The sequence below is a fragment of the Electrophorus electricus genome, chromosome 15 (genome assembly GCF_013358815.1).
Source record: "Electrophorus electricus isolate fEleEle1 chromosome 15, fEleEle1.pri, whole genome shotgun sequence".
In the NCBI taxonomy this organism is placed as follows: Eukaryota; Metazoa; Chordata; class Actinopteri; order Gymnotiformes; family Gymnotidae; genus Electrophorus; species Electrophorus electricus.
In genome coordinates, this window is record NC_049549.1 from 14,719,217 (window position 1) to 14,745,722 (window position 26,506).

General features: G+C 46.6%; 4 protein-coding genes across 9 annotated transcripts in view; 1 reads left to right on the top strand and 3 right to left on the bottom strand.

Annotated features, from left to right (window-relative positions):
- Positions 1-2,327, bottom strand: part of lrrc75a (leucine rich repeat containing 75A) — a 19,222-nt gene extending 16,895 nt beyond the window's left edge. The window contains exons 1-2 of one of the 3 annotated variants that reach the window (XM_035534196.1): positions 1,096-2,250; positions 668-943 (exon numbers count right to left, since the gene is read on the bottom strand). In XM_035534196.1, the coding sequence (XP_035390089.1) occupies positions 668-922 (255 nt within the window). In that variant the 5' untranslated portion in view covers positions 923-943; positions 1,096-2,250. Of the gene's footprint in view, positions 1-667 lie in introns of all 3 variants that reach the window. The other 2 variants (XM_035534195.1, XM_035534197.1) reach the window with 2 other exon arrangements.
- A 1,024-nt stretch (positions 2,328-3,351) lies between these two features.
- Positions 3,352-7,586, bottom strand: poldip2 (polymerase (DNA-directed), delta interacting protein 2). Of its 2 annotated transcripts, none has more exons than XM_026997736.2 (11): positions 7,273-7,586; positions 6,411-6,492; positions 6,187-6,284; positions 5,896-5,992; positions 5,716-5,791; positions 5,509-5,616; positions 5,204-5,340; positions 5,057-5,083; positions 4,837-4,962; positions 4,642-4,721; positions 3,352-4,327 (listed from the first exon to the last, which is right to left on the bottom strand). In XM_026997736.2, exons 1-11 carry the CDS (start codon positions 7,482-7,484, stop codon positions 4,213-4,215), a joined length of 1,158 nt encoding a protein of 385 aa, XP_026853537.2. In that variant the 5' UTR covers positions 7,485-7,586; the 3' UTR covers positions 3,352-4,212. The 2 variants fall into 2 exon arrangements, with proteins under 2 accessions (XP_026853537.2, XP_026853536.2); XM_026997735.2 differs by having other exon boundaries at positions 5,716-5,809.
- Positions 7,587-8,141: 555 nt separating this feature from the next.
- Positions 8,142-10,648, top strand: tmem199 (transmembrane protein 199). The gene is made up of 6 exons (XM_026997662.2): positions 8,142-8,618; positions 8,912-8,985; positions 9,084-9,173; positions 9,299-9,338; positions 9,429-9,541; positions 9,781-10,648. The coding sequence occupies exons 1-6, from the start codon at positions 8,447-8,449 to the stop codon at positions 9,874-9,876; spliced, it is 585 nt and encodes a 194-aa protein (XP_026853463.1). The 5' UTR covers positions 8,142-8,446; the 3' UTR covers positions 9,877-10,648.
- Positions 10,649-10,818: 170 nt separating this feature from the next.
- On the bottom strand, positions 10,819-24,953 carry smtnl (smoothelin, like). Of its 3 annotated transcripts, none has more exons than XM_035533943.1 (10): positions 24,717-24,953; positions 23,929-24,536; positions 15,363-15,444; positions 15,018-15,263; positions 14,411-14,473; positions 14,006-14,084; positions 13,711-13,854; positions 13,438-13,561; positions 12,013-12,164; positions 10,819-11,424 (listed from the first exon to the last, which is right to left on the bottom strand). In XM_035533943.1, the coding sequence occupies exons 2-10, from the start codon at positions 24,367-24,369 to the stop codon at positions 11,298-11,300; spliced, it is 1,458 nt and encodes a 485-aa protein (XP_035389836.1). In that variant the 5' UTR covers positions 24,370-24,536; positions 24,717-24,953; the 3' UTR covers positions 10,819-11,297. The 3 variants fall into 3 exon arrangements, with proteins under 3 accessions (XP_035389836.1, XP_035389834.1, XP_035389835.1); XM_035533941.1 differs by having other exon boundaries at positions 15,018-15,281; positions 24,717-24,952; XM_035533942.1 differs by having other exon boundaries at positions 15,018-15,281; positions 23,929-24,539; positions 24,717-24,952.
- Positions 24,954-26,506: the final 1,553 nt, after the last annotated feature.

Below are 26,506 nucleotides of genomic sequence, written 5' to 3' on the forward strand. Positions count from 1 at the left end.
CTCTCTCTCTCTCTCTCTCTCTCTCTCTCTCTCTCTCTCTCTCTCTCTCTCTCTCTCTCTGTCGCTCTCTGTCTCTCTCTCAGAGAGAGGCCTGGAGCACCTGAGAAGCCTGACAGACCGGTAATAAATCACACAGCAGGTCCAATTGCGTCAGCACCATGGGCTGGTCCAGCCTCTTGTCTCAGTGGCAGTGATGGAAGTAAGCAACAGCATGACCATGTAGAAATGACACTGGGCTTTGTCCTGTGGGAAGGCTTGTGCAGAACACCTGCACCTCCTGATGGTCTTCTGAACAGAGACGTCGAAGCTTGTTGCAGAGATGTGAGCTTTGCATGATAGAGTGTTTTTGGCATGCTATATTGTTAACTACTAGGCTATCCCATATACATGAAACCCACCTAGCAAAACAACCCTTACTATTACAGACACTACAGCTTACACTGTATTACTGAGCTGAATAATTCACCTTTGTGCATAGCAGTGAAAGTGGGAACTCTGAGTTAAATTCTGGCAACACATCGGAGACCACGAATTACTGAGATGTTTCTCCAGCCTCGTTGTCAGCGAACAGTTTGGCGGACGAGTTGGCAAGTGGAACCTGGGTCATTTTACAGTACTGAAGTCTACTATTAATGCTATTAAAGAGAAAGCTGCCGGACGCCCGTACCTGCCGAAGGGTTTTCAGCATCTCTGTTGCCTCGTCGTGTTTCCCTTGTTTTGCCATAAGCATCATCTCCTGTATCATGCCTATGCGTCGCTGGTACGGGGGAGGGCTCCCGCCGCGACCAACCCTATCCCCGGACTTCAGCACGAACGAGGCGAATATGTCGCTCCTGTCTTTCGTCGGTGTCCTCTTCCATGCTACGTTTTGCGGACTGGCTCCTGACTCCTGCCCCGCTCCCTTCGGCTGCTTCGCACCCATGTTTGATGGTTAAAGTTCGCACTGAAGAAATGGAAATGAGCCGCCCGCCCAGAGACGCATTCAAAAACGTATTCACGCCAAAATGCAAACAGGACTAAATTTGCAGATCCCTTAAAAATCCAGGACAGTATGAATGTGAGCCAATGCCATCCGCGATGGTGCACCTTACTGACCCAATAATGCGATAGCATTCACAGCCAAGTTGAGTCCCGCGTCTCTGTTTACATTTTCCCTAGGCACGCTTCTCACAGCTGTCCTGGACAAACGGATCGAGCAAGCGTTCACCTTCATTCCCAAAAACAAGAAAACGCTACAAAAAAGATAAAAAATAAGAAAATAAGTAAAAGCTAAAAAATTTCAGAAAAAAACGGCGATGTGCATTCCGATTTGCTTAGAAATCAGCCACAATTTCCAAACTCGCGTTATGTACGAATAGTGACCTCATTGCACGAATGAGCAGCTGGTTCTTCATTTCTCGTGCACTGCCAAACTTTGACAGTTTATTCGCCTTGACACATTAGCTTCTAATAAGTTATTTCGTTAAAGTAGCGGTCTGAAATGTCATGGACAGGTGCAGCAAGATCCACCAAAACGTCTCTTCCTTCTGAAACAATATGCCACGAATTAGTCACGAATTAGTCTCGCAAGCAAATAGGTCGAAGATTCACCAAAATATACTCGAGTGTTATTTCAGTGCCCCTTAAGTAGGGAACAGTTCAGATAATAAAGCCCGCAGCATGGCCGCAGATAACCATCAAAATATGTCTAGCAGACCTCAAACTCCGTGCATGCAGTTGCCTCCGCGGAGGAGCGCGCTTCTCGGGGTGGGACTCCAGTAAACACAGATCATTTCCAAAACGCCAGCATTTCGACGAACCGACCCGCAACCTAAGTTCCTTCATAACGGAAAGTAAAGCGAGGTCAGTAACTGGGGGGGAGGACGACAAGGGCATGGAAACGTTTGTCTGTGCCCGTTTCCTCCTTGCTCAAGTCATCCTAGCGCTTTCAAGTCCAGCATATTTGCCACCGACCTCGTGAGACGTTTTAACCTCCGCTTCGTCTCGGCGTCTCCTCTAATTCCCTGGCGTGACCTGTCGCAGGTGCGTTTGCGGCTGCTGTTGCATCCCCTGTCCGACAACACTGTAGTCTCGTGCGTCATCGTGCAAAGGGCGTGCGGCACGGGCTCGCTCGAGCTCTGGGGAGGGGTTCAGCATCTTCGAGTTCAGTTTTAAAGTGGTCTAGCTCGCGAGCAAATAGGCTATTTATCCAAATTAAACGACCAAGCTACTTGCAATTAGCTAATGAAACTAATCTACCGGATGGTCATTCATTGAAATCATGCACATTCTTTGCATTGCAATAAATGGCCTTTCGTATATACTAGGTTTAGATATATAGATATGAATCAAATGGATACATCTGTGTGGTTAACGAGTTGCCATTTGCAGTAGGTCAGGACGTACACTGCGGCAGTGAAAAGTAACCCGCCTAACGCAGTTGACTCTCATCAACGCACAGCCAATGTCTTCAGTCTGACCAGTGATATTTCATATTACTCTATACTGACACCTGGTGCTAAATGCACAAAAGCTTTTAACCAGTGACATCGTTTCTTTGTGTACTGAATAGTGGTAGAGTTTAACATTGTCCTACACTAATATTAAATGTCATTTTTGAATATTTGATTTAACGAGTTATGCTTTAAAATAATTTTAATCCTCTGCAATCAAAAGATACTACATTTGTTTCCACTACATTTAACCAGTAAGCCCATAAAATGTGTAATGGTTTTGAATAAACGTTTAGTTTTGAATAAACAGATAGAAACCAATGTTATATTGTAAATTTTAATAATTAAATAAAATTGAATGCAGTATTGACAGGAAAACACCCCACAGATCATGTGACATGCAAATTCAAACCTGATGGAACATTTTTATTTAGGTTATCCGTATAGGATATATTTTCACTTTTAATACTTAGGTCAGTTAGCGCAAAGACTTTAACAGTCTGACTCAAGTGAGTTTTTAATGCTTGGCTTTCAATTTTAAAAGATTATTATTACACCATCCCCTTTTAGCCAAGGACTTGTATACTTCTCCCAGCCATGAAATACAAAAGTTAATAAAAAAGAACTTAATTAGTTAAAATCACTTAGTATTTAGCATCATTCATTTAGCACCAAGACCTTCACAGATCAATGTCGTTTACATATAACAAAGCTTGTGTTCCTTATGTTGTCGGCTACTGCATGGAATGTTTCCCCTTTAATGAAGTCCTAAAGCAAGCCATTATGCGGGCGGCTACAGATATGAAATAAGACAATATTAAAAGGTAAATGCAGGAAAAGAAAAAAGGGTCTGCAACACCATAACACGATATACCCTCCTTCAGTTTCTCCAACATACAAGTAATAATCAAGAAACAACTACTTTCAAATGTGCATTTATTTTTGTTTTAACATTACTTACATCACATTACTAACCGTGTCAATGCATCAGTGTACTCAAACATTCTACAAGACGCTCAAGTTTCTCAAGCCAACAAGGCTGAATCTGGCAAAACACTCCACTACCGAGTGGTAAACGTTGCCATGAAATCAGAATTACAACAGCCATCTTGGCTGCAGTGTTATACCCTTTATGATCCCTTCACCCTGAATACAGTTAAATTCCTGCTCAGCCATCCACTCTCCAAATGAACAGAATGTAAGCTCAAAATCCATCAAACACAACCGCGTACGATGAAGTGATTCCAAGATGGGTCTTGGCCTGGGAGTGAGGGAGCTTCCCAGTTAAAATACCATTACCCTGCTAGCAGGTATGAACTCTCACAACTAAGAAAACCGCATGTCTCATTCAACACTATTTGAAAATTATTTCACATACAGGAAGCCCTTCAAACCATGAACTACAAAATCCTTTTTTTGTTCCCTTGCATACTGAAACGCACCCACCACTGGGTTACAACACCGCAAAATGTGTTCATTTTATTTCACATCAAGCCACGCCCCCAGCAGCGTTTCCCCTGCTGCTGAAGTACACACACACACACACACACTGCAAACTTTATTTCACTTGTTCCCAACAAGCCTGGCTCAGCTCATCAGCAACGAACGGCTCCGTAAGCGTATCTACGTTTAGCTCTTTGCAACTGGGCATGTCAGAGCAGGGAAAATGTGCAGTGGGCACTCTATGGCCAGGACTGGGAAACACTGTGCTTAAGCATAGTTCCATAGAGCAGCATAATGGGGCCAGCTTTGATAAGCGGGTCCTCTGGGTGGGGGTGTGTTATAGAGTATAACCAGCAGGGGGCGATTTGTCATCCTTATTGCTCTCCAGTGAGAAAGGTGGAATGCGCACATCGAAGTGGGAGCCATCTGTCCTCTCAATGCGAAATGTCCCCCTATATACAAATATACAAAACGGATATTTGAAAACAGTGTAGATTATTTGTCAAAAAAAACAACCACACACACACATACACACACACACACAAAAGGGTATAACAACACAGCTGAATTGCAATTGCTTTCACCAACACCGATTATCTGCAATTAAAGGTGATTTTAGGTTAATACATGTATTGTGCATGAAAAAGTTTATTATAAGTTAATGCTTGTACAAGAAGCTGTTTCTATAACCACCATTCCCCCAGAATGCTTTGTTTATTTGCTGTACACAGCCGGGAGGTTATTAGGAAGAGGGCATTTAACTCACCACATATGGCCACTAGGAGCCTGCAAAGACACATGGCTGCTGTATTGAAATGCTGGCTGCTCCTTTGACAACACTGGCTCCTGGTTGCGCAATAGACAGAATCAGTTTATTTTACATACCAAGCCTTACAATTCTCCCCATTCTGGCCAGGCCCATGTCTGACACAAATGTGCCGCTCGAATTGCCTCTGCTCACCCGGCCAACAACGCCTCTGCCGCGTACTGTCTCCAGAGTGCCAGACAGGCTGAAGATTCTCCAATGCCTTTCGCGGAGCTGAACCACATCGCTGCCCAGGTTCTCCAGCCGGATAGAGTATCGCCACTGAGACAAACACCCAAAGGTCATCTTCCCTGGAGGTGACTATAGTGAATGATGCATCTGAAGTGACTACTGTTAAAGCATTGCCTCTACTTACCCAGTACACATACGAATTCTGTGCTTCCTAAAAAACAAAACAGATACACAACCACAACGCTTGTGTTATAGCGATTGGTGAGACAAGTACCTAAATAGAGACTTCAGTCCAAACGCTTTAGCTCACCCCCAAATTCCCTTTGCCTACCCTCATGCCCATGTAGAAGGGAATAACAGTGACACGGATGTTCTCTGTGGTCTCCCTGTGTACATCAGATAGCTCCAGCCACGGATGGTTCTTCTTCTGCCAGGCCTGGAGTGTATCTCTCGGGCTAAAAGAGGGCACTGTGCAAACCACACACACACACACACACACACACACACACACACACACACACACACACACACACACACACACACACACACACACACACACACACACACACAGTCCCATCACTGGTGGGGTAGGAAGCAACTGAACTTTGAGTAATCTAGTGGGAAATGTGCAGTTACTTTTAGATGGGTTAAATATGAGAAAGCGCTCAAACAGCTCATGCTGGATGGGAACTTGTTCTGTCGAGCTGTAAGGCAGGATGTCTTCATGACTCACGTAGTCCAGACCTGAAAGAAGGCGGTTTGAGAGGACCACAACTTGAAACTGATTCAAATATGCAAAGACAAAATTAACTATTAATACAGCCATTGCTTGAAGTCTCAGACCTGGTATCGCGTACAAGGCCCTGCTATCATCATGATTTGCCAGAAACGTAACCGCCTCTGTTTGAGACCTCTGGGACTGAAATAACACGGTCATCTGAGATGAATTTACACAAGTGGTGAGCAAAGTGGTGTTAAGAAAAAATTAATTGCATATAATCTACACAAAATGGAGAGACTCACTATGTGGGGGCAGTCACGGATGTCTATGAGGACCTGGTAGTAAGTGTGTGTTTTTCCTTTCACCTCTTTTGACTCATGACCCAGGGACTCTGTCTTACTGTAATAATATAAAATAAATAAGATAGTTTAGCCAAAATGCTAAAAATCAGTAACAAAAGTAGAATCTTCCTGAGTATAACCAGTTGGCTTTCATTCCCTGCTCACGTCAGTGTTTTTGGCTGATCTATCCCTTTAAACACTGAAAAGTCAGAAAGTGGCAACTTTTAAAAGGTGTATGAATAAACGAGCTACCTGTCGGGGGTGGTAGGACCGACATCTCGATCGTAGAGCCGAGCCTGCCAGGGGAACAACACTATCCCTCTGTAGCCAAATACACCGTGAAGGAAAAGCTGCAGAGAGACCATCAGAACTTAGCCACTTCTAAAGCTCAGTGGCTACAAGAGAGATGGCGAGAGAGCTAGCGATCCGATCGATACAGCTGGCAAATATCGACCATTAACCCCCGAAATACACACCTGGCCTGTTTCATACTTCCCCTGCTGCTTTGGTGCCTCAAGCACCCCAACAGTTTCCAGCACTTTCCCATCTGGCCTGTTTCTGCGAAATGGGCCCAGAGGAAAGGAGAATGAAGAAAAGGCAACAACCAAACAGAACCTCGGCAGGAGCCAGACATACTCAGCACTCAGAAACATCACTGCATAATTGTCAGTGCATTTAATAAACTGCTTTCTCATATTGCATGGCAACAGGAAAAACATGAACCTGAATATTACACAACCGATATGGAAACCTGGACACAGCCCAGTATGCTCTGAATCTGTATGCCCTAGATAGCCCTGCTCGCCAGTGAAAGACATAGCCAGCCACAAATAGACCTTTCCGGTAGTCACCGTTCCCTGACCCAACCTGGGTCAATCCAACGAGCGGATTGGGTGTTAGCCACCAACACAGGGACAAAGTTGTAATAATATCTGTTTTCAAATGTAACTGTTTACTTATATTCTGCATGTTTCAGGTACTATACAGGAAGGCTCTGCAAAATACATCAGTAGAATTCTTTAGAAAGTGAGCAACTCAGCTTCCTGATCATGCTTATCCTATCAAATTATATGATACCAAGGTGAAAATGACTGTTGGCTACATCTTGCCCTGTATAGTCTGTTTTGCAATCTTTTCTGTGATGTAGGCCATGTGATAACAGGCTATAAAAATACACAGATATACCTAGATATGTAAGCCCTCAGATAAAGAGGCGAAAAACCGGTAAGTCTTAATTTCATGTTGCAAAAGGAAGCAAGGTTTATTCTAATCCATTACACAACCTAATCTAAGAGCTAAAGTAGGGTTTGAGAGCACGGTTTTGCACACACGCCTTACCGCGATGACATGAACCTGGTCTGCAGAGAACTGCACAGAGCACAAGCTAAACAGGCCGGCCGAGCTCTGGTCCGGGATAGTCCCCAGTTATACGCTCTGGTCTGTACTTGTCCACAGTTGTACTCCATGCCTCTCAATAACCTTTGTGCAAAGTTCTTGTTGCATTTACTGACTGTCAACAACAAGCCCCGACGCACTACGCGCGCAGCCATCTTTTTTTTAATACACACGTAAAAAAAACGCGAGTCAAACGAATAGAAAACGACCGCAAGGTTTCTCTCTCTCTCTCTCTCTCTCTCTCTCTCTCTCTCTCTCTCTCTCTCTCTTTCATATATATATATATATATATATATATATATATATATATATATATATATATATATATATATATATATATATATGCACACTAAATTTCTATTTACAAACTGCGCACACACATTATGTCCGAAAACACCCGAACCGACTAGAATGGCACTTTAAATTACTCTGGCAGCTCCATACGTCCCCATGATGCATCGCGCCTCCAGCGCAGCCTGTTTACAAGCACAACGCGCGTTTAATTACTACAAAATAAAGTGTTAATAAAAATAAAATGGTTTTTTTTTAGTATTTTGTTTTATAAGGTCAGCTAACTGTAAAAAGGTAAGTGTCGAAAGTGTTGTCCAGTTTTCTCGTGATCCATTTACGAGCTTTCTGGCTTTTTTTTTTTTTTTTTTTTTTTTTTTTACTGGCCACTTCAGTACAATTTAGGTTTTCGACGAATATTGGCTGATCAGTCCAAACATTTATCAAAACACAGAGTTTCAGTAAATGTGTTCATTGTTAACGGCCGGGACCACGTGCGGCTCAACGTCATCCCCGCGCGCCGAGTCAGCTGATTCAGCCAGCTGACGTTAAAAATATGGTGTTAGTCAGATAGATGACTTCAACACCGTGTGTAGGCTTCATCGACCAGTTTTAACCATAACTAAGTGTTTGACCAAAGCTGGTGGAGTTTAATGTGTCTTAGGTGGGTTTCCGACGCCAGCGTTAGCGGTGTTTGGATAGCAGCATGTCGCTGAGGACGTTTCCTCGGTAGAAGGCTTCGGTGAAATAGTGACGATACGTTTACCGATGTATTAAGATAACAGGTTTTGATCAGGTTTCCACAGATATCTGTCTCTCTCTGAACGTCATGGCGTCTTCGTTTACGCTCGGCAGAAAGTTTCGTGAGAGAGTGAAAGGGTTATTGGAAAACGAATCCCGCACCTCACCGAGTCTTAGCGAGCAATTACAGGCTCTCAAAGAACAGCCAAACATTTCATTTAAAACGGCCAGAAAGCTGCAGAAATGTCTTCAGGAGAATGGTAAGATAAAAACCGCACTCTGATCTTCTGAATCTGTTCTCTTAAATATAGTGTTTTATTTGGGGTCCACTGAAGCAGCATATGTAATGACTGTGTTGGTTTATTGCAGCTAACAAATTACCTATTGTGTCACTGTCCTTAAATATATATTTAATGTAGTAAAACTTTGGCAGATGGTACAATGCTCTCATTCACATTTGGAGACAGTGATGTTTAATATAAAGTGGGAGTTTGGATTGTTTGAAATATGTCATCATGATGGGGTGAATGAAGGTGATCTTTTTTGGCTAAAGGATATCCAGTCTATCTTCATGAACTGCTGGAAGACAGCACACTTAATCTGCCGAAGGTCGAACTGCCTCCAAGAGTGAGACTATCTACCTGAATCTGTATTCATCTGCATACACCTGTAGCTTTTGAATGTAAACAGGTGTCTTAACATTGTTGAATGTACATTATGATCAGAACCCTCAGTTGGTGGCTCGCTTGGAGAAGATTAAGGCAAAACTAGCCAACGAAGAATATATGAGAATCACCCGGAACGTAAATCCTCAGGTGAGTTGTTTTCTGCATTCGGAGAGTTTTATCAATAACAAGGCACATTATTCAGTGTTATGCTCTACTGAGGGACTCTTCTATACATGGTGTAGGTCCACATTGATTTGTTTTTCTACCAACAGGAAGTAAGTCATGGATCCTTAGCAGACATTGGAAGACAAGGTCAACATTATTTTTTGTTCCTTTGCTCAATTCTCTTGCCATGGACCCACTTGCTCAGTTCTCATTATAACTCACATTTTTGTCCTGCAGTCCGCTCTGTTAAGGCTGTTGTTGTTACTGTGTTCAACTTCCTGGTAACAGTGGCTGCATCCTTCGCTTGTGCCTACCTTGGCAGTCAGTACATCTTCACAGAGACGGCAGCGGTAAGAGCAATCCTCACGCACTGATAACTGATCTTAGCAGTGATGTTGAAACTGCAAAACATTTGTTCATAATATTCCAGTTAGTATTAAAAATGGATGAGATGGGTTTCCTAAGTTTTTCTTTTACAAGTGCAAAATTAAGGGATATCCATACAATCATACAAAATAGATTTTGTGGCTGTTTTTATTTCATGTCATGCGATGCTGCAGTAATTATGTAAGGTCCTTCTTTTTTGCAGAGAATCATTTCTGCAGTGATTGCAGCATCTGTAGTTGGACTGGCAGAGCTTTACATTCTGGTCCGAACCGTGGAGGGTGACATGGGAGAGCCATAACGCCCAGTGACAATTAAATGACTCGTGCACTGATCAGTTGATCCTATTCCAGTGGATCTAATCAGGGACCATTCTTTTAGTAATCCAGTCAAATCCAGATGGATTTCATTAACGAACTGGATTAAATCACAGTCTTAAACAGGTTGTTATTGGGATAAATGTAATCTTCAAAATTAAGAACACCGTGACTCTTCCAAGGATGTCTGGGATAATATATAATACAAATCCATGTAGCAGAAGTATGTAAATGAAACTGGAGGAAGAATAGTACTTTGTTATAAAAGAAGTGATTGATTATATCAGATTGTACTGATGTGACTTGGTGAAATGTGCCGTTCAGTTCCTATAGTTAATGTAAAGCTGTCTCCAGTGGATCAAGTACTCACACCTGATGATGTTTTGGTAAACTAGCATGAAATCTGGTATATCAATCATTCTGTTCTGGTTAACCAAACATTACTAAACCAGGATCACCCTTATGCAGATGGAAGGTTTTTGAAAACCAGTTCCAGGAAATGTTTAGGCTAAAACTAAGGACTGGATTGTAGTAAACTGGTTATTTCATTGGTTATAGGGGGGAGAGAAACAAATTTAGAAGTCAAGCTTTTGAAGACCAAGTCATCCATTTATAAGTTTATCCTTTATAAAAGTATTTTGTTTCAGTTCTGCATAAAATTCCGTAAAACAAAGTAAAGGATTATGTAACCCCACAAAAGACTGATATGCAGAGAGGAAGTCCCGAGAAGGAAATAAATGTTACACTTCTTACTTACCATGCAGCATAGGCTGCTGTGAAGCCTGCTTTATTCACACCAAATTTACACCATTTATCTACCATGTGGTATGTAGTCAGATGCAAACACACTTGGCTCTGTATGGGGTTAAGTGGTAAGCTTTGGCAAGGCTGTGGTCTTGCAGAAATATAATGAGACCAACCTGTGCTTGTACTTTAAAACCACATTTTATAACAATGAAATAGAAAAAATAGCAAAAAAAAAAATTTGAATCTTTCTCAAGTCTAAGAATATAAGGCACCCTTTTCTGTACATGTCTCTGCAGTTTAGGCTTTTAAAGATAACCGTTAAGATGAAAAACATTTGCAGTTTAGCAATTGGCATTTAACTGTTGGTAATCATTTCCTTCAGGTTTTTTACACCCTCTATAAAATCATCAGCTTACTGTAGTCAATTGGCACAATTACACGAAAAGTAAATAAATAGTTGCCTTTTTTGATAAAAAATACAGTCGTAAAACATCAGGCTTTTTAAAAAGCAAATCGCACCAAAGTGGCTCCTCATTTGGCACCTTTTGACTGTGCTCATATGCTGAACACAGTTCATGTATAGTCCAGCAGAGGGCAGTGTTGCACTTTCAGCAGCAGTTGCTGAATAGAACAGGCATGGTGGCACGGGCTCGATGTCTCACTCAAACTTGCGCAGGTGGTTGTAGAGAGACTGGACGTAGGTAAAGACGCACATTGGGTCAGGCTTTCTGCCCATCACCATCATGTCCTCCACTTCAATGAGCCTGTCACAGCCAGCCTTCTGCCTGGAACATGGGTGGAAAAGATGTTTAACACAAGTTATTAACTGTGTACATGTTCCTTTCATATACAAGATATTGCAAACAAAATGACTGAATTAATATGATAAGCACATTTCTGTGTGCATAGCCGCATGGAGGGAGAGGGGTGGTTTGTTGATGTCTGGAAAAAGGGGATGCCTGGCGTTAGCTGGCTTGGATGGGCGGTTTAACCGGAGGGTTACGTTACAGGCACCGCTTCCCCACGCCTCGGAAAGTCGGTAATAGTATCCGCCAGGCCACGCTGGGAGATGACCTCGTGCAGTTGACCTCGACGATCGTTTTAAAGTACTGCACATAGGTCATCTTTCCCATCGCTCAGTCTTCACTTCATTCAGCCTTTTAACGCCATCCAAAGAATTGACTGTCACGTAGCCGCTGCGCTAATCTTTTTATCTTCTGAGATTTCCATCTGTCCCGCACCGTTTTGCCGTTAAGTGAATTGGATGACGGAAGCAGTACCGTGACACGTTCCAGCTTGTGGTGGACCGTGCAGCGCAAGTTAACGCGTCTCTGTCGTAGGGAAAAACCAGTGCCGATGTGCCAGTAACTTACTCCGCGGTGCTGAAAGCAAGTTCGAAGTTGTGCTTGCGATCGGCAGGGGACAGGGCGTTGTAGTCGAACTCGGTGGGGAAGAATGAGTGGACCAAGGCGCAGAAAGCCATGCCATCACTCCAGCTGGACGAGAAGTTCTGGATGTCGATGTTCTGTGGAATAGGAAAGTTGGCACTTGGGATATGTATACCACTGCTTCCCAGTATGGGTCTTCAAGAATCATACACTGCATATTTGAGTGTTGCGACCTGTTCCCCACACACCTGACTCAAGGCTTCAGCTAATGAACACACCCATCCTGAGTTCAGATAGTGATGTTGGAGCAGAGAAAACACTAACATTTGAAGTACAGGGTTTATCCAGTCCCGTGACTGGAAAACTTGGATATAGATTATGATCTGTGTTTGTAACACAGTTTACAGTGTTTGAATGACCTCTTGTAAGAGCAGTGCTGTTATGTTGGCTAACTTCAACCCTGAGCACATCTGGAAGTTTTCTGAGACTCGCTGGTGATGTTATCTGTACTGCATTAATTTTGCCCATGGCTATATTCTGAGCTGACAGAATTAAGTGTTGCCAAAAAACGAAAAGGTGGTTTTGTGACGTTTAGTCATCCTCAATCACTATTATTTTAGTCATCCTTCAATCTCTATTATAAAACTGAAAGCAGACCAAGAGTGTTGCAATATTTCACCTCCTGCTATGAGCTGGCATCTGAAACTCTGTAATTTAATGCCATCTATGTCCTGAGTCTCCACTGGCAAATAAAAGCCCATCTGTCAATATGAAAATGTACATCATCACAGTTGTTCTTAATTGGGCGTTTTGGTACTCTGTTACATTGTTATTTCTGCTCCAGATTTGTGTTGACCATGAAAGTGCTGCCTTTAGAGAGGGCTGCATGCAATGCCTCGTGCAGCTGTGAAGGACCGAGGCAGAGAGCTGGTGGGCTGCACAGCTCACACACTTCTGCTAAAGTACACATACACACTTCTTCTCTTGTACACAGCTGTATACAACTCATTGCAACTAACGGTAACATTTTACAGTGCACTTATCTAATTAACGGTAACATTTTGCAGTACACTTAAATGTAAATGTATTGCAAGATCTATGAGTTATGATTCTCTCTTAAGATTCTGATGTTGAAGATCTTAAAAAGTTAGTGCTACCAAACGTTCTCTAGACCACAGTTTTAAAAATGGGCTAAATATAATCATTCTAGTATTTTGATGTACTTATTGCTTGGTTTATGTGTCAGTTGTAACAGAACTTATTACTAGCCAAAAAGAAGTCTTGAAAGTCTTTAAATCTGAGTGTTTTGCTAGTGCTTTTATTTGACTTCCCAGACCTTGAGAGCAGGGGTAGACTATGTGCGCTCATCACCGGCTGTTCCTAGCCCAGAGCCAAGGCATAATGCCTCACCTGATATCCGATAGTTTTGGAGCGACACCATTCCAGAAGAATCTGCTTGATACTGCTGGCACTCGACACGCCGAAGCTCTGGGAGCGCTTCAGCTTGGGCTTGGGGTCCACAGGTTTAGGCCGGCTGGGGTGTTGCGGCAGCGGCCGAGGCCACGGAGGGACAAAAGGCATGTAAGAAATGAGGCACGAGCAGGTACGTCTAATACACCGAGCCGAGACCCCCACAGGCTGGTCCATGTAGAGGGTGGTTTGTGAGGGCCAGTCACAGCTAACCTGGCGTTTTCTGAATCCAGCCGCTCGAAGATGGTCCGGCGCGCCTGGGCTCCAAGGCTGCGCGGGAGAGTCTGTGACCTCACCAGCTCACGCCGGCGTTCGACACCCCTGCCGAAGGACAGCTCTCCTGGAACATCCACATTCCTGATACACACAAATGAAAGCGCGTGACTGCAACGCACCACTAGATGCCCCAGCTTTCCACCGGGTTTATATCCAACTATTACACTGAGCAGTGTTGGAGGTGGGTGCTGCATGTGTACTATGCAATAGACTGCGATTTACATTGACCAACCTGTCTGGGATGTACTGGTTGAGACCTGAGTAACCCGAATATGCCACAGCTTTGGGTGGTGCAGAAGATGCCATGGTGTCTGTGATTGATGCATCAGACAAAACACATATAGACTTCCGTTAGGCAGGCAGACAGTCGGGTTTTTTCCCACATGAGCGTCTCTGATATGGCATCTGATACCTCTGCTCTAGGAGGCCAAATAGTCTCTCTCACACCTAAACTAAATTCTTTTCACCTCTGAACATACACCACATACTAAAGCAAATAAGCACCTGCGTGGTGCATTTAAATAAATGTAATCAAGAAGAAAGGCCCATTTGATTGTCACCTGCTGTCTAAACACAGTTGCAGAGCGAACAGAAAGGCACGTATGAGCCGAAAGGTCTGAGAAAGGTCTGTTGTTACCAGTCAGCCGAGGGGAGCCCATTGTTCTCACAGGACTTGGAGTCCATGATTTCACAGAGGACACTAGAACAGCAGCAAGCCAGATGCGCACAGTTAGACACACGCATATTTTATTACATGATTACAACCAATAATTTTCACCATCAAAACAAATAATTAAGCCTTCTGTATAATTTAGGCCTCAGTTGTGCACAATTTATCTGTGGCCAACATATGTTAGTGATGTTGGTTGATGCTAGTGACTGTGCGGTTTTTTTTATCTGGAGGCATTCCACAATATACTTTCTTACACCTGTACAAGTTCAAGGCAAAAAATGGCACTTAATTGGAAAATAAAATTCACTTCAACTATTTGTATTCCCCTTTGTGTTAAGAGCAACGTATGTTTACAATAATCGTGTTGCCTGATTTACCTGCGACACGTAAAATGAATGAATGATACATTTTTAGAGTTTTTACATGTCTTACACCCACTGCATTTCATTAATAGACTAGAGTTTGAACTTAAGGCACTACATAAATATTGATATTGGTCCCATATGTCAGTCACTATATATAGGTGAGTCACTACACCCTGAAGTGGCGATGACTATGCCATGCATAATACCTGCATGTATAGTAGATTCAAGCTGTGGCTGGTTGCCACTGGTGGCTGTCGGGCTGTCTGGCTGGCTGTCTGGCTGGCTGTCTGTCCCAGCTGGAGGTATTGTCTGCATCGGGCTGCTTGGTGACTCAGGGCCCTTTATGGCAAGTGAGTCTGCTACTTTGGTGGTTGCAGTGATAGGGAGGTGTGGCATCGCCATGAAAACCGGGGAAGAGTTTTGCCGTTTCATCCCAGCGGCTGGAGAGCTCTCTGGCGGGGTGGAGTTTTCTGGTAAGTCAGGCAGATCATTGGTGAATGTGGAGGGATAAAAAGAAGCATTGCTACTTAGAGAGAGTTGCCAATGGTTACCATCTATGGATGCGTGTCCATTCTCAACTGCAGAGGGGGCTGGTGCAAGATCCACCTCTATAGGCTCCTCACGTTCAATACTCTGGAAGGCAAGAAGATACGCCATATGAACTTAAACATAAGGAATAATACTGCACTGCAGCACAAGACCAACAAGATGTGTTTGACCATTACATTTAGTGGTTTATCTGTTTGCCTTTCGGCAGCCTGTGACACAGCAAACCACAACGTCCTCCTCTCTGTTCTTTCCAGCCTTGGTGTGACTGGCTCAGCACGGAATTGGTTCCAGTCCTACCTGGAGGGACGGTACTATCAGGCAACATGGAGAGGATCCACATCCAGTCCATGTCTACAGTCTACTGTCCACTGGGCGTCTGAAGCTGCTCGTGGCCCGGGCCTAGCTTAGAACAACCAGACATCATTCTCCACTCATGTTTCTAACCTGACCCAGTCATTTCCCATGTGCAACATACGAAGGATTCGGCGCTTTCTCGCCAAGGAAGCTGCGCGGGTGCTTGTGCAAGTCTCTTCTTATCTTGTCTCTACTTGCTGGTTTTCCTCTACTGGCCATCCAACCTCTACAACTGATCCAGAATGCAGCAGCTCACCTGGGCTTCAACTGAGGGAAGTTCACACACATCATACCACTGCTGTGTTCCCTTCACTGGCTCCCACTTATTGTTTGATATTGTTTAGTATGATTTGGTACTGAACGCATTGTTGTTTTGATATGGAACTTATGCTTCTTTTGCATTGCTTTTAGGTAGCAGCATTGATTCTTGTATTTAACAGTATTCTCGTTCAATGGTATCTTTGACGCTAACCTATTATACTGGGCAGGAAGCATTCTGTGAGTAGATGACAAAGCACTTTTTTTATGTCGCTCTGGACATGGGCATCTGCTAATCACCGAACATGTAAATGCAATGTAATTTCCATTCCTGTCTCCTGTTTCTTCCACCCTATTTTGTTTGCCAGGATATTTCTGTTGTGGGTCATTTGGATAGGTAAATATCCAGTCTCTTCCTCTTTTTGCTTGCTGCTGTGCCATTACCAGGGCCATGACATTATCTTTTGTTGCGATCTTCATGGCAGACGTCTTATATGGTGAGGTATTATTAAACAAAGGGCCAAACAGCAACTCAGGACACTGGATCTGTGTGTCCATGAGATTATATACAGTCTCCTCTCTCTGACAGCTTCACCCGAATACAGTTCCACTATGAGGAAAACCACCAGAACAGAGCCAGCGACGCGTGACTTCTGACGTAATTACCCAGTGAGGCCTAATCAAGGAGATGAAAGAGGCTCGAATTCCTCTGCAGCTCCAGGTTCTCCAAGAGAACAGGGATCTCATCTGCATGACTCCACAGGAAGGGTGAGTGATGTAATCTAATCACTCTTTCCTGACATCCAGATTTATGTGTTCCCTATCGGAAGCACTAGCGCAGGCCGCCTGCTTCTGTCAGAGCCAGTTGGCTTTGATCTGAGATCGCAGTGCTCCGTGTCGAGAGGTGACAATGTAAAGGTCTGCTCACTTCTCTCGCTCTCATTCCTTAATGGCCACACTTGCTCTTCAGTGCAGGAGCGTATGCTGCTGCCAGCATAGCAGAAATAGACTGTGTTGATATCAGCGAAGTTGAAACCGGTGGGTGCGCACGCCGCATAAACGTGGCCTCCTTGCTAGGGTTAGGGTTTCACAGGGACCTCAGTCATCAAAGGGTAATGTTGATAATGTTTGCATTTTTTTTGTTTGCTTGTTTGCCTTGCAGATCTAATAGAAATTCGAGTGAATTTCCACTTTTGAATCAACGTGACAGATTTGATCAGCGTTCATGCAGAGCAGTCTATCGCCACAGCTAATCTCAGTGTTTAACAAAGATTGCTTCTCAGAGTAACAGATACCTGATGCAGACTGATGCAGCCATTCCATAACGGGCCTGACTGCTGTCTACTGTCAGCTTTTCTGGGAATTTACTGTTTGTTTTTTGTATTGTTTCTCTGCATGTGTTTTCTTACAAGCACAGACCTGCATGAATACACATGGAGGCTTAAAAATTTTTTTGCATTCAGGTGCTCGTGTGTGACTTGTGTGTTCCTGCATACACACCAGAAGTCCTACGACTGAGATGCAGAGAGTAATTGAGCCTGTGGAAGAGAAACCAGGTGACATCAGCCTGGAGGAATGCTACAGGGGTGTGCGTTTCGGAGAGGCAGGGGGCTACAGCAGCTGCTTGGCCCACTGGGAGATGGGGTGGGTGGGTGCAGTCAGGGTTGTCATAGGAACCACGCGGCTCTGGTTCATTGGCGGAACATGCTGCTGTTCGGGCTATGGCCCACGTTGACATGGAAACGCTCCAGGTGTGGAAACGTTTGGACCAGCAGTGAGGAGTTATGTGGTGTTCCAGAGTGATCTCATGTCTGCAGAGAAGGAGGGCCTGGGCCGATCCAGCTGACGCACTGCCCTTGCCCGCGGCCGCTGGCGGTCGGAAGCCTCGCTGCAGTTCTGGTTGAGACGTTACCTGGGTTAAGTAAGAAGCTGAAGATACCAGTCACACCTAGCAGACATGTCAACACAATCTCACGCGCGCACACACACACACACAGTCACAGAGCTCTCTACTGCAGCCTCACAAGTGGCTTGCTCCCCAGGGAACAACAAATTCCCTCAAACCAGCAGCAGGAAACAATAAAATATGGGGAGGAAATTTCGGTGAGATAATAGACACGAAGAAGCCCTCGGCCTGGAGGGAGATCGGGAGAAGAGCTCTCTAGGGAACCTCCGTCCACTCCTGCTGAAAGTACAGGTCTCTCCCGAAGGCTCATAGACATGACGAGAGCAGTGTGACGCAGACACAGTTTAGAGAGTGTGGGGGAGTGAACTCTATTAGCTCCATTGCAGAAGCCCTGGTTCCCCACAGGTGAAAGTGTGTGTGTGTGTGTGTGTGTGTGGGTTGGAGGGAAAGTTCATGTCTCAGTGGCTTCGTTTCGTTTCTCAGCCCCCCGGTCTGGTACGACTTCGTCAACACACACACGAAACGGCTCAGTCTCCACCGTGGACCGAGAGCAGCCTGCATTCCACGGTTTCTGCGGCCGGCCCAGAGGAGCCGACGAAGCGTGGCGAATGAGACAATGGGCTTCCCTTGGAGAATGCATGCATTTAAATGTCAGAGTTGTCCGATGCCAGCCTGCCATGCCAAAATGGGAATTCTGCCATTGCTGGCTGGTTGCCTGAAAAATGTTGGGGTGCAAACAAAGGGAGTTTATGTGGATTATGATGGATGGAGCATGTCAAGTGCCCACCGAGGTATGTAAGTGCAAGGGCAAAACGGGAGTCGCTCTGTCTGTCTGAGGAAAGGTTGACTGAGCTGAATGGCAGTTTAGATGAAGGACTGGGGAGGGGGAGGGGGTGGAGAGGGGTGGGCTTAGACATATCCGACAGGACACGCTCCTGACATTTGAGCTTCACTGAACTTTGAGGTGGTGGAATGGAATGTATATTCACAATGGAAACCACGACGGAAGCACATTAAGAAGGAACCGACAGCCTAAATAACACAACAGGTCCTCTGAAGAAGCAGAGGGGCCCACAGACTGCTAGCGGCACATGAAGCCCTGCTCTGGTATAAGCACGCTTTAGTGTTCGTGCTTTCCATCACACACAGATCAGAGCTGGCGTGCGGAAAGAAAGTCCTCATCTTCAAATGGGTGGTGCGGATGTTAGGGAAGGCCTAAATCTCTCAGGAGCCGAATGAAGGAAATTTAGCATGAGCAGAACAAGAATGAAATGCTTGTAGCGTTTGCGGAACTGCTCGGCATGGCAGTGATTTTGACTTTCATTGAACTCTTTGCTGCAGTGAATGGGAAGTCAGTGGGAACTAGGGTTCACAGAGCAGTGCATACAGGCAGGCATCTGGAATGCGCTCTCATGGCACGGGCCGTAGTGAGCTCGGCTCTGTAATTTCCTCTTGGAACTTGTGTCTACCTGGTGAAAGAGGCCCAACAGCTGTTCTGCGTAGGGTGCAAAAGCTGCAATTCCTCCATCCGAAGGAAGCTTCGTGGAGGCACGGCGTGGCCTGGAGAGATGTACCCTCCATGTCTTCGCTGCAGCAAAGCAACATTGGCACATTGTGTGCCACCATGGCAGAAATATGCACGTAAACGTGACATGCCGAGGGAAGAGCAGATGGGCTGCATGCAAAAGAGACCAGGACAGGAGCACTCAGGTGGGCATCTGAGACCCCTCAGGCAGAGAGGGCTATTAGCGTCCTGGTGAGGACTGCTGTAGCCTGGGTGGCCTGAGTGACACCGTCACCCCAGCAACACCTGAAGACGTGAGGGGCCGGAGCCGAGCCGGGGGCAGGCACAGCCTCGGGGCTGGGGGTCGTGGGAGAAAGGGGGGGCTGAGGAAGGGAGGGGTCCAGGCGGGGCAGGGTGGGGGTCAGGCCATGTTTCCATGAACGCACAGCATTTAGCGCCCCAGACCGACGAGCCTGAGGCTGGTTTAGGGTTTCAGGCCACCAGCTGGTGGAGGCCTCCGCCCTGCCGTGCCCTCTGGCCCTGCCGACAGACTCAAGGCCAAACCTGAGACGTACACAAGGAACACCGGCTGGAGGAAGTGTCAAAGGGCAACGCCTCACCATAAGACACTGTTCTTCCTGGGTTCATTAATGTACTAAAAGCACAGGGCCCTATATCAGCACAGACAGTTCCCACAACCAAAGCCCAGACTGTCTGCCTGGCGGACAGTCTATATGAGAACATATGTGCATGCACACACGCCCACACACCGTCCTGGAAGGCAGGAACAATAGATTTGGAGGGCACTGAGGTCACACCATAAACAGAGAATTATTAACCTGTAACCACGGAGATGAAAATACACGATACTGCCTGGAACTAATTAGGAGACCCAGGGCCTGCATGGGAGTGGTCAGAGACCTTTCTGCAGCCCTCACCCACCAAACGCTCTCTGTTTTCCAGCCCTACACACTCTTCACTCCATTGTACTAATAGCCATGCTGCAGTTGTTTGTTCTATTTCTTCTCTTCTGCCAGGAACCTGTGCTGGACATAGAGACCCAGGCAAGGCAACAGAAGGAGATTAAATGCCATGTTCCATTGTGGCAGTACTGGCACTGGGCCGGGAGTCCCCACAAGCCAGGCTTAAAACGTCATGCGTATCTCACACACACACACACACACACGGTAACACATCCAAAAGGGTACCTATAAAAATCTGATATACATAACCAGGTGTGGGGTTTAAATTTATGATTTTAAGACCTTGCAGGTATATCAGCTGCTGCTAATGAAGACAGGGAAACAAATCTGTCTGTCGCAGGCATACCTTCAAGGCCTACCTGCCTGCCCATGTGGAACTGTAGCACCAAAAGCAGTGAAAACTGAACAGCAGACCAAATATAGCTCCAAGCATTCATGATCAAGCAAACATTCCTTTGGCCTGCAAGGCAGCGAAAAGGACCCGGTCGTAAGAAAAGCCTGGGCGCACGTGCAGACAGAGCTCCAGATGTACTGGCACACAGGCGAAAGCAGAGGCCAGGTCTGTATGTTGGACGTGCACGATCAACATACACCCACCGCACACATGCTGCCCACGCTAGCCAAACATCACAGCCAGCAGTGCTTTGGAACTGTTCTGCCCATTTAGAAAACATATGCATCATAAGCCAATGCTTGCTCAATAGCAACATAATCTGTCAGATCCTTTACGGTTGAGATCTGATTGTGGGGGGGGGTTTGATAAGCCTCTGGTTGAGTAATGGAGTTGTGTTATGGACGTGGGGGTGTTGGAGACGCAGGGCTCCAGTCCCAAACTGGTGTTGATTTAAAGGGGCCTGGCAGTCCAGTGATTTGAACCCCCCCCACACACACACTGATAGGGTGCTAATTTTAACCTACTGAGATTATAATCTGACATGTCAGGAGGAGATCATGTAATGTGAAGTCAGACATTAAAAGTGTTTCTTAGGAATATTAAGTATGTATAAGCATACAACACATAATGTACCCAAGATGTGCATTAACACTGCGATTTATAAATAATGAAATACAATGCCAGTATATTTGTGTGTATATGTGTGAGTGTGTGTGTGTTCTCTCACTCTTGAGTGTTCTCTGATGGAGTTTCCATAGATAACAGTTGCACATCTTATCTACCCCCACACCTCCCCCACATACATGCTCTGGTGAAGCTCTGTCATTCTCTCACACACCACACACCACACACACACACACACACACACACACACACACACACACACTCCCTTAAATAAACCTCCTGTCAGAAGAAAAGGTGCAAGACATGTACAGTACACTGCCATACCATGGTACAGAATAATCTAGATAACCCACTGACCCAAGAGCACTTTGTTCACAATTATCAAGAAGAGGGCTGAAGGGTAGTATGTGTGTGGCAGGATCTGTTGGGAACTGTGTGGCAGTGAGGATTTGGGTGGCAGTGAGGATTTGGGTGGCAGTGAGCCTGCAGCACAGTGCAGGTGTGGACCCCAAGCATCCACAAGTCCCCAGTGAAGAGTTAAGAGAAGGACAGCAGACAAACCCACTGGTGCCTGGAGGGACTATGGCAAGGCCCAGAAGATGAGACTGGGGTAGTGGTGTGTACGTGTGTGTGTGTGTGTGTGTGTGTGTGTGTGTGGAGGGGTGGGGAGGGGCACTGGAACTCTGGCCTTCTAATCCTTACTCACTCAATGTACTTCAAATGAGGCAGAATGTCGACACAATGGCCCACCGAGACCACAGAAATGCAGCGGTAATTGGCAACAGCAGTGGCAGGCGCTTCAGCGGAGACAGCGTCGAGCGGGAGTGGAGTGGGAGTGGAGAAGAGATTATTTGTGGAACAGAAGCATTCCTCTGGTGGATAGTCCCACTGGAGTGTGCTCGCTATTACAGGAGAGGAACCCAGCTCCCAGCGCAACAGGGGGCTTGAGCTGGGTGGGCCGAACTCGGAGACCCTCCAGGAGGCGATGCGGAGACCACGTAGCTCGCGTAATGAGAGTGTGTGGAGACAAACGTGGCAACAGAGAGACAGACAGACAGATACCGTGGCGACAGACCAAGATTGAGGCCGGGATAAAGGCAGGCAGGATGGGAGCCACAGATAGCCAGCGCTGCGGATCCAGCGCCAGAGGAGAGCAGAGATAACATGTAGTGGTGGATATCTGCAGGTGCTTGGAGCAGAGCTGCGTGGACAGCCGATGTGAGGCAGGCCAGCGCACGTCCTCATGTGGCACACGCGGGATCTCTCTCACTCTGTTTCACTCTCTTTCTCTCCCTCTCTCTTCCTTGACCTCTATCCCTCTCCTTCCCGCGTGTAGCATGGCTGTCCTTTAGCATACCCGAGTTCTTTTAAGGTCCACTGTCCACGGCCGGCGCTGAGATCTCATTACGGAGTCCGCAGGTGTGGATGTGACAGAGAGGCAGATAACAGCCTTGTGTTCTTGACTCTAAGACACCAGACTCCCCACCAAAAAACCCCAGCCATCCACAGTTCGTCTGTCAGACACGGTTCAGAGAAAAGTTAATGAGTCATTCATTAGTCCTTCTCCTAACAGGAAACAGTATTATGTATTTGAAAAAGATGATCTGTGGATTTACATGCAACATAAATAGCGGTGATGCGTATTCAGTCTGACGTGAGCAGACTTTACACCAGATAATGAGTGACAGAGAGAGTGTGAGGCAGAGGGCAGGGGGGAGCCGGTGTGTGTTTGCGTCTGAGTGAGTTACAGGGTGCAGCTGCAAGCTCAGGAAAGAACAGGAAGACTCAAATAAAATGAAAAGAGCTTTTCCTGGTCTGAAACGGCCGGACCAAGAGACGTCCCATGTGCAGGCCATATGACAACCTCTGAACTACAACCTCTGAACTACAACCTCTGAACTTCTGACTGAACCAAATAATCTCACAGCCAAGGAGGAGGACATCACAATCATTAAACCTTAATTCAAATACGAGCGATATGTCATATTTTGGGTTCTGGCTTGATTAAATCCAGCTTGTGTTACTTTTTACAGATTTTCCTGCACTCAGTTGTTTTTGACTCATGTCTGTTAAAGTCACTAAATTAAACTACTTGGGTTCTAAAAAAGGTACGAGGTCTTGAATCTGTCAGACACGTCTAAATGGTTGACCACTCTGACACGTTAGGTATATTCTGACAGCCATCATCACTGTTTTTTTTTTTCTAAATTATCCTAAGCCCTCAGCCCTTCAGTTCATCCTTCGTAAATCAGACATTCCAAAACATCATTGTTCTTGGACAAGATGTGCAGGATGTGTGTAAAAGTCTGGCCAGGCGCGCACGATTACTCTTCATACGGTTTTCAGCATATGCGCGTCTAGATATTCAGGTTTCAAATTTTGAGCACTCGTAAAGTCTGACATCATCTGGGTCTTTGGCTCAGAATACACACTTTCCTTCCAGCCCCCCCACCCCCACCCCACCCCACTGCCCTCGTTAAGCTCGTGTGCTCACATTTCCCTCTCTCATTCCCTCAAACCCTGTAGCCCCGCTCGGTGCACTCACGCTGGCCTTGCTGCTGACGGAGATGGTCGCCCTGCTGGAGAAGCGCGCGATGGAGGGGCTGGAGGCAGGGCCTGGGCCAGGGGCCGCCGCGCCGCTGGGCGAGGGGGGCGACTGGGCCCCGGCTGCACCTCCGTGGCCCAGCAGGGCACTCCTGTCACACACCGTCCCTGTGAGCATCTCCACCTGGCGAGTGAGGGCCTCCAGCTGGCCGCGGAGCTGCCGGTTCTCCTGCTGCAGCTGCGCCACGGCCCGGCCCAGCGGGCCGTTCATGTGCAGCGCCTCCTCCAGCCGCTGCTCCACGCCCAGCTTGAAGGCGCTGACGTCCACGTGGATCTCGCGCACGGCGTCCCGCAGCGTGGCTTCGTAGCGGGCCAGCGCGGCACACACGGTCTCACCCTCTGGAGAGCCCTCGCCCACCGCCGCCAAGGGGCCGGCATCCATGTTTACCGGTTCTGCGCTCTGCTCTCCTCTCTCGCGTAATCACCCGTAGGCTTGGGCTCCTTGCTCGACTGCGCTTCTCCTACGATCTCTCTCTCTACTTCTCTCTGGCTCTAGACGGCTTAAAATCCTGAGCGGGGCCACAGAGATCCCCAGAGATCCAGAGAGATCTGCTGAGGCAAAACACAGGGAAGATGGGTCTCCCTAAACTCTCACTCAGCTGAAACAATTCTGTTAAAAAAAAAAAAACTACTACTGTAAACTCTACCGGCAGGAAACACGAGGACATACTAGCTGTCAGTCCAAGATCTTAAAACCATTTCTGTTTTATTGCTCGCATGTTCACAAACCTGTGTTGCAGATGTGTCTTCTTAGTGCAGTGTGTGTCCTGCTCAGCCAGCTGAGTGCGTGTGAGATCTCTGGCCGCCGCACTGTTTTAAAGCGCAGCTCCTCACAGTCAGGTTAATCTCCCAGCCCTCGGCTTGGGGGAGGGAACCGAGACCAAGGGAGGGAGGGTGAGAGGAGGGAGAGGTGGAGTCACATTCTCTCCTGGCCTGCTGTGGGCTGTTGGAAATAGTCTCCTTTTATTTTTGTTGTCTGTTCCCCTTCTCTTCCTCCCCCTTTCCAGTGTGTTTCTGTCATTCTCCACTTTCACAACACAAAGCTCTCTCTCTCTCCCTCCCTCCCTCCCTCCCTCCTATTCTCTCTCTCCTTCCCTCCCTTTCTCTCGTTCTCTCTCCCTCCCTCCCTCCCTCCCTCCTTCCCTCCCTTTCTCTCGTTCTCTCTCCCTCTCCCTCCCTCCCATTCTCTCTCTCCCTCCCTCCCTCCCATTCTCTCTCTCCTTCCCTCCCTTTCTCTCGTTCTCTCTCCCTCCCTCCCTCCCTCCCGTTCTCTCTCCTTCCCTCCCTTTCTCTCTCTCTCTCTCTCTCCTTCCCTCCCTTTCTCTCTCTCTCTCTCTCTCTCTCCCTCCCTCCCTTTCTCTCGCTTTTTGCTTGCCCCTCTGTGTCTCTGTGTTCTGAAGTCTGTGTAGTGGCTGTTAGCTGTCTCTCTCTCCCTGAGTGCGCTCATATGTCAGGTTGGGATAAACCTTTTGTTCATACTGTCTCACTTTTATAGGGCCCAGAACACAGGGGTCAAGATTGCACTCCAAAGAGCCCAGATAGGCCACGGCCATTTAAATACAGCGGACAAGAAAGGGCCAAAACAACAGGCAGTTAATGACCCTCCAGATCCACTACTCCCTGGAACCCGTCGGTATTGTCACTGTACTGCGGCATGTCTGCCTTCAAAAGCGGTTTGTTTTTGATGATGGGTATCGGGATCACAGTGGATTGGAGTGGGGCGTGAAATCTAGCACATGCTAAAATTAAGGGACGTTTGTGTGCATGTGTGTGTGTGTGTGAAGAGCTGCACCAGATACCAGGCAAACATTCCTCTTTGAATAGCAAGACGTGTGTGTGTGTGTGTGTGTTTGTGTGTGTGGTTTTGGGCGGAGGGGTGGGTCGTTTGGAGGGGTGAATTGCAGCGCTAATGGGATAAAGCAGCCTCCCCAGTGAAGCCAGCCTGAAACAACTCCACATTCCAGCCCTCTGTTTACAGTAAACACTGGAGGCCGAGGGACAGCGGAGGTGATTTATAACGCTACGCTGTCAGCCTGGACACGGCCTCGCTCCAAGGCTTTACGTTACGGAGATGTGTGTGTGTACATTGCAGGCACGTATCGGGCAGGAAGCCTCCATGCTGGGCAGGAAAAGAGATGCTGTCAGTCCTTGGCTAGGCCCGCCTCTCAGGACGCCGGGGGCCGCCCTACACACAGCCTCTCCTACGCTGCTGCAGTGGCATTCAGGCTGCCGAGACACGCTTTCCACCAACACAAGTGAAAGTTGCAATCTGCCAAGTTCTGAAAAGTTGTCACTATGTTTCCTGTTGTTGTATTCTCCATTTTTGTTTTTGTTTTTTTGACTGTCATTTCCATCCTGGTGATGTCAGGGAGCTCATGGCTTACCCAATTGTGCACTGACAATTTGATAAATTATTGTATCCAGAGTATCATGGGGCTTCCCCCCCCCCCCCACCACCCACACACTGGTCCCACTCCACCCCACACTCACTCCACCCCACACACTGGTTCAGGTGCACA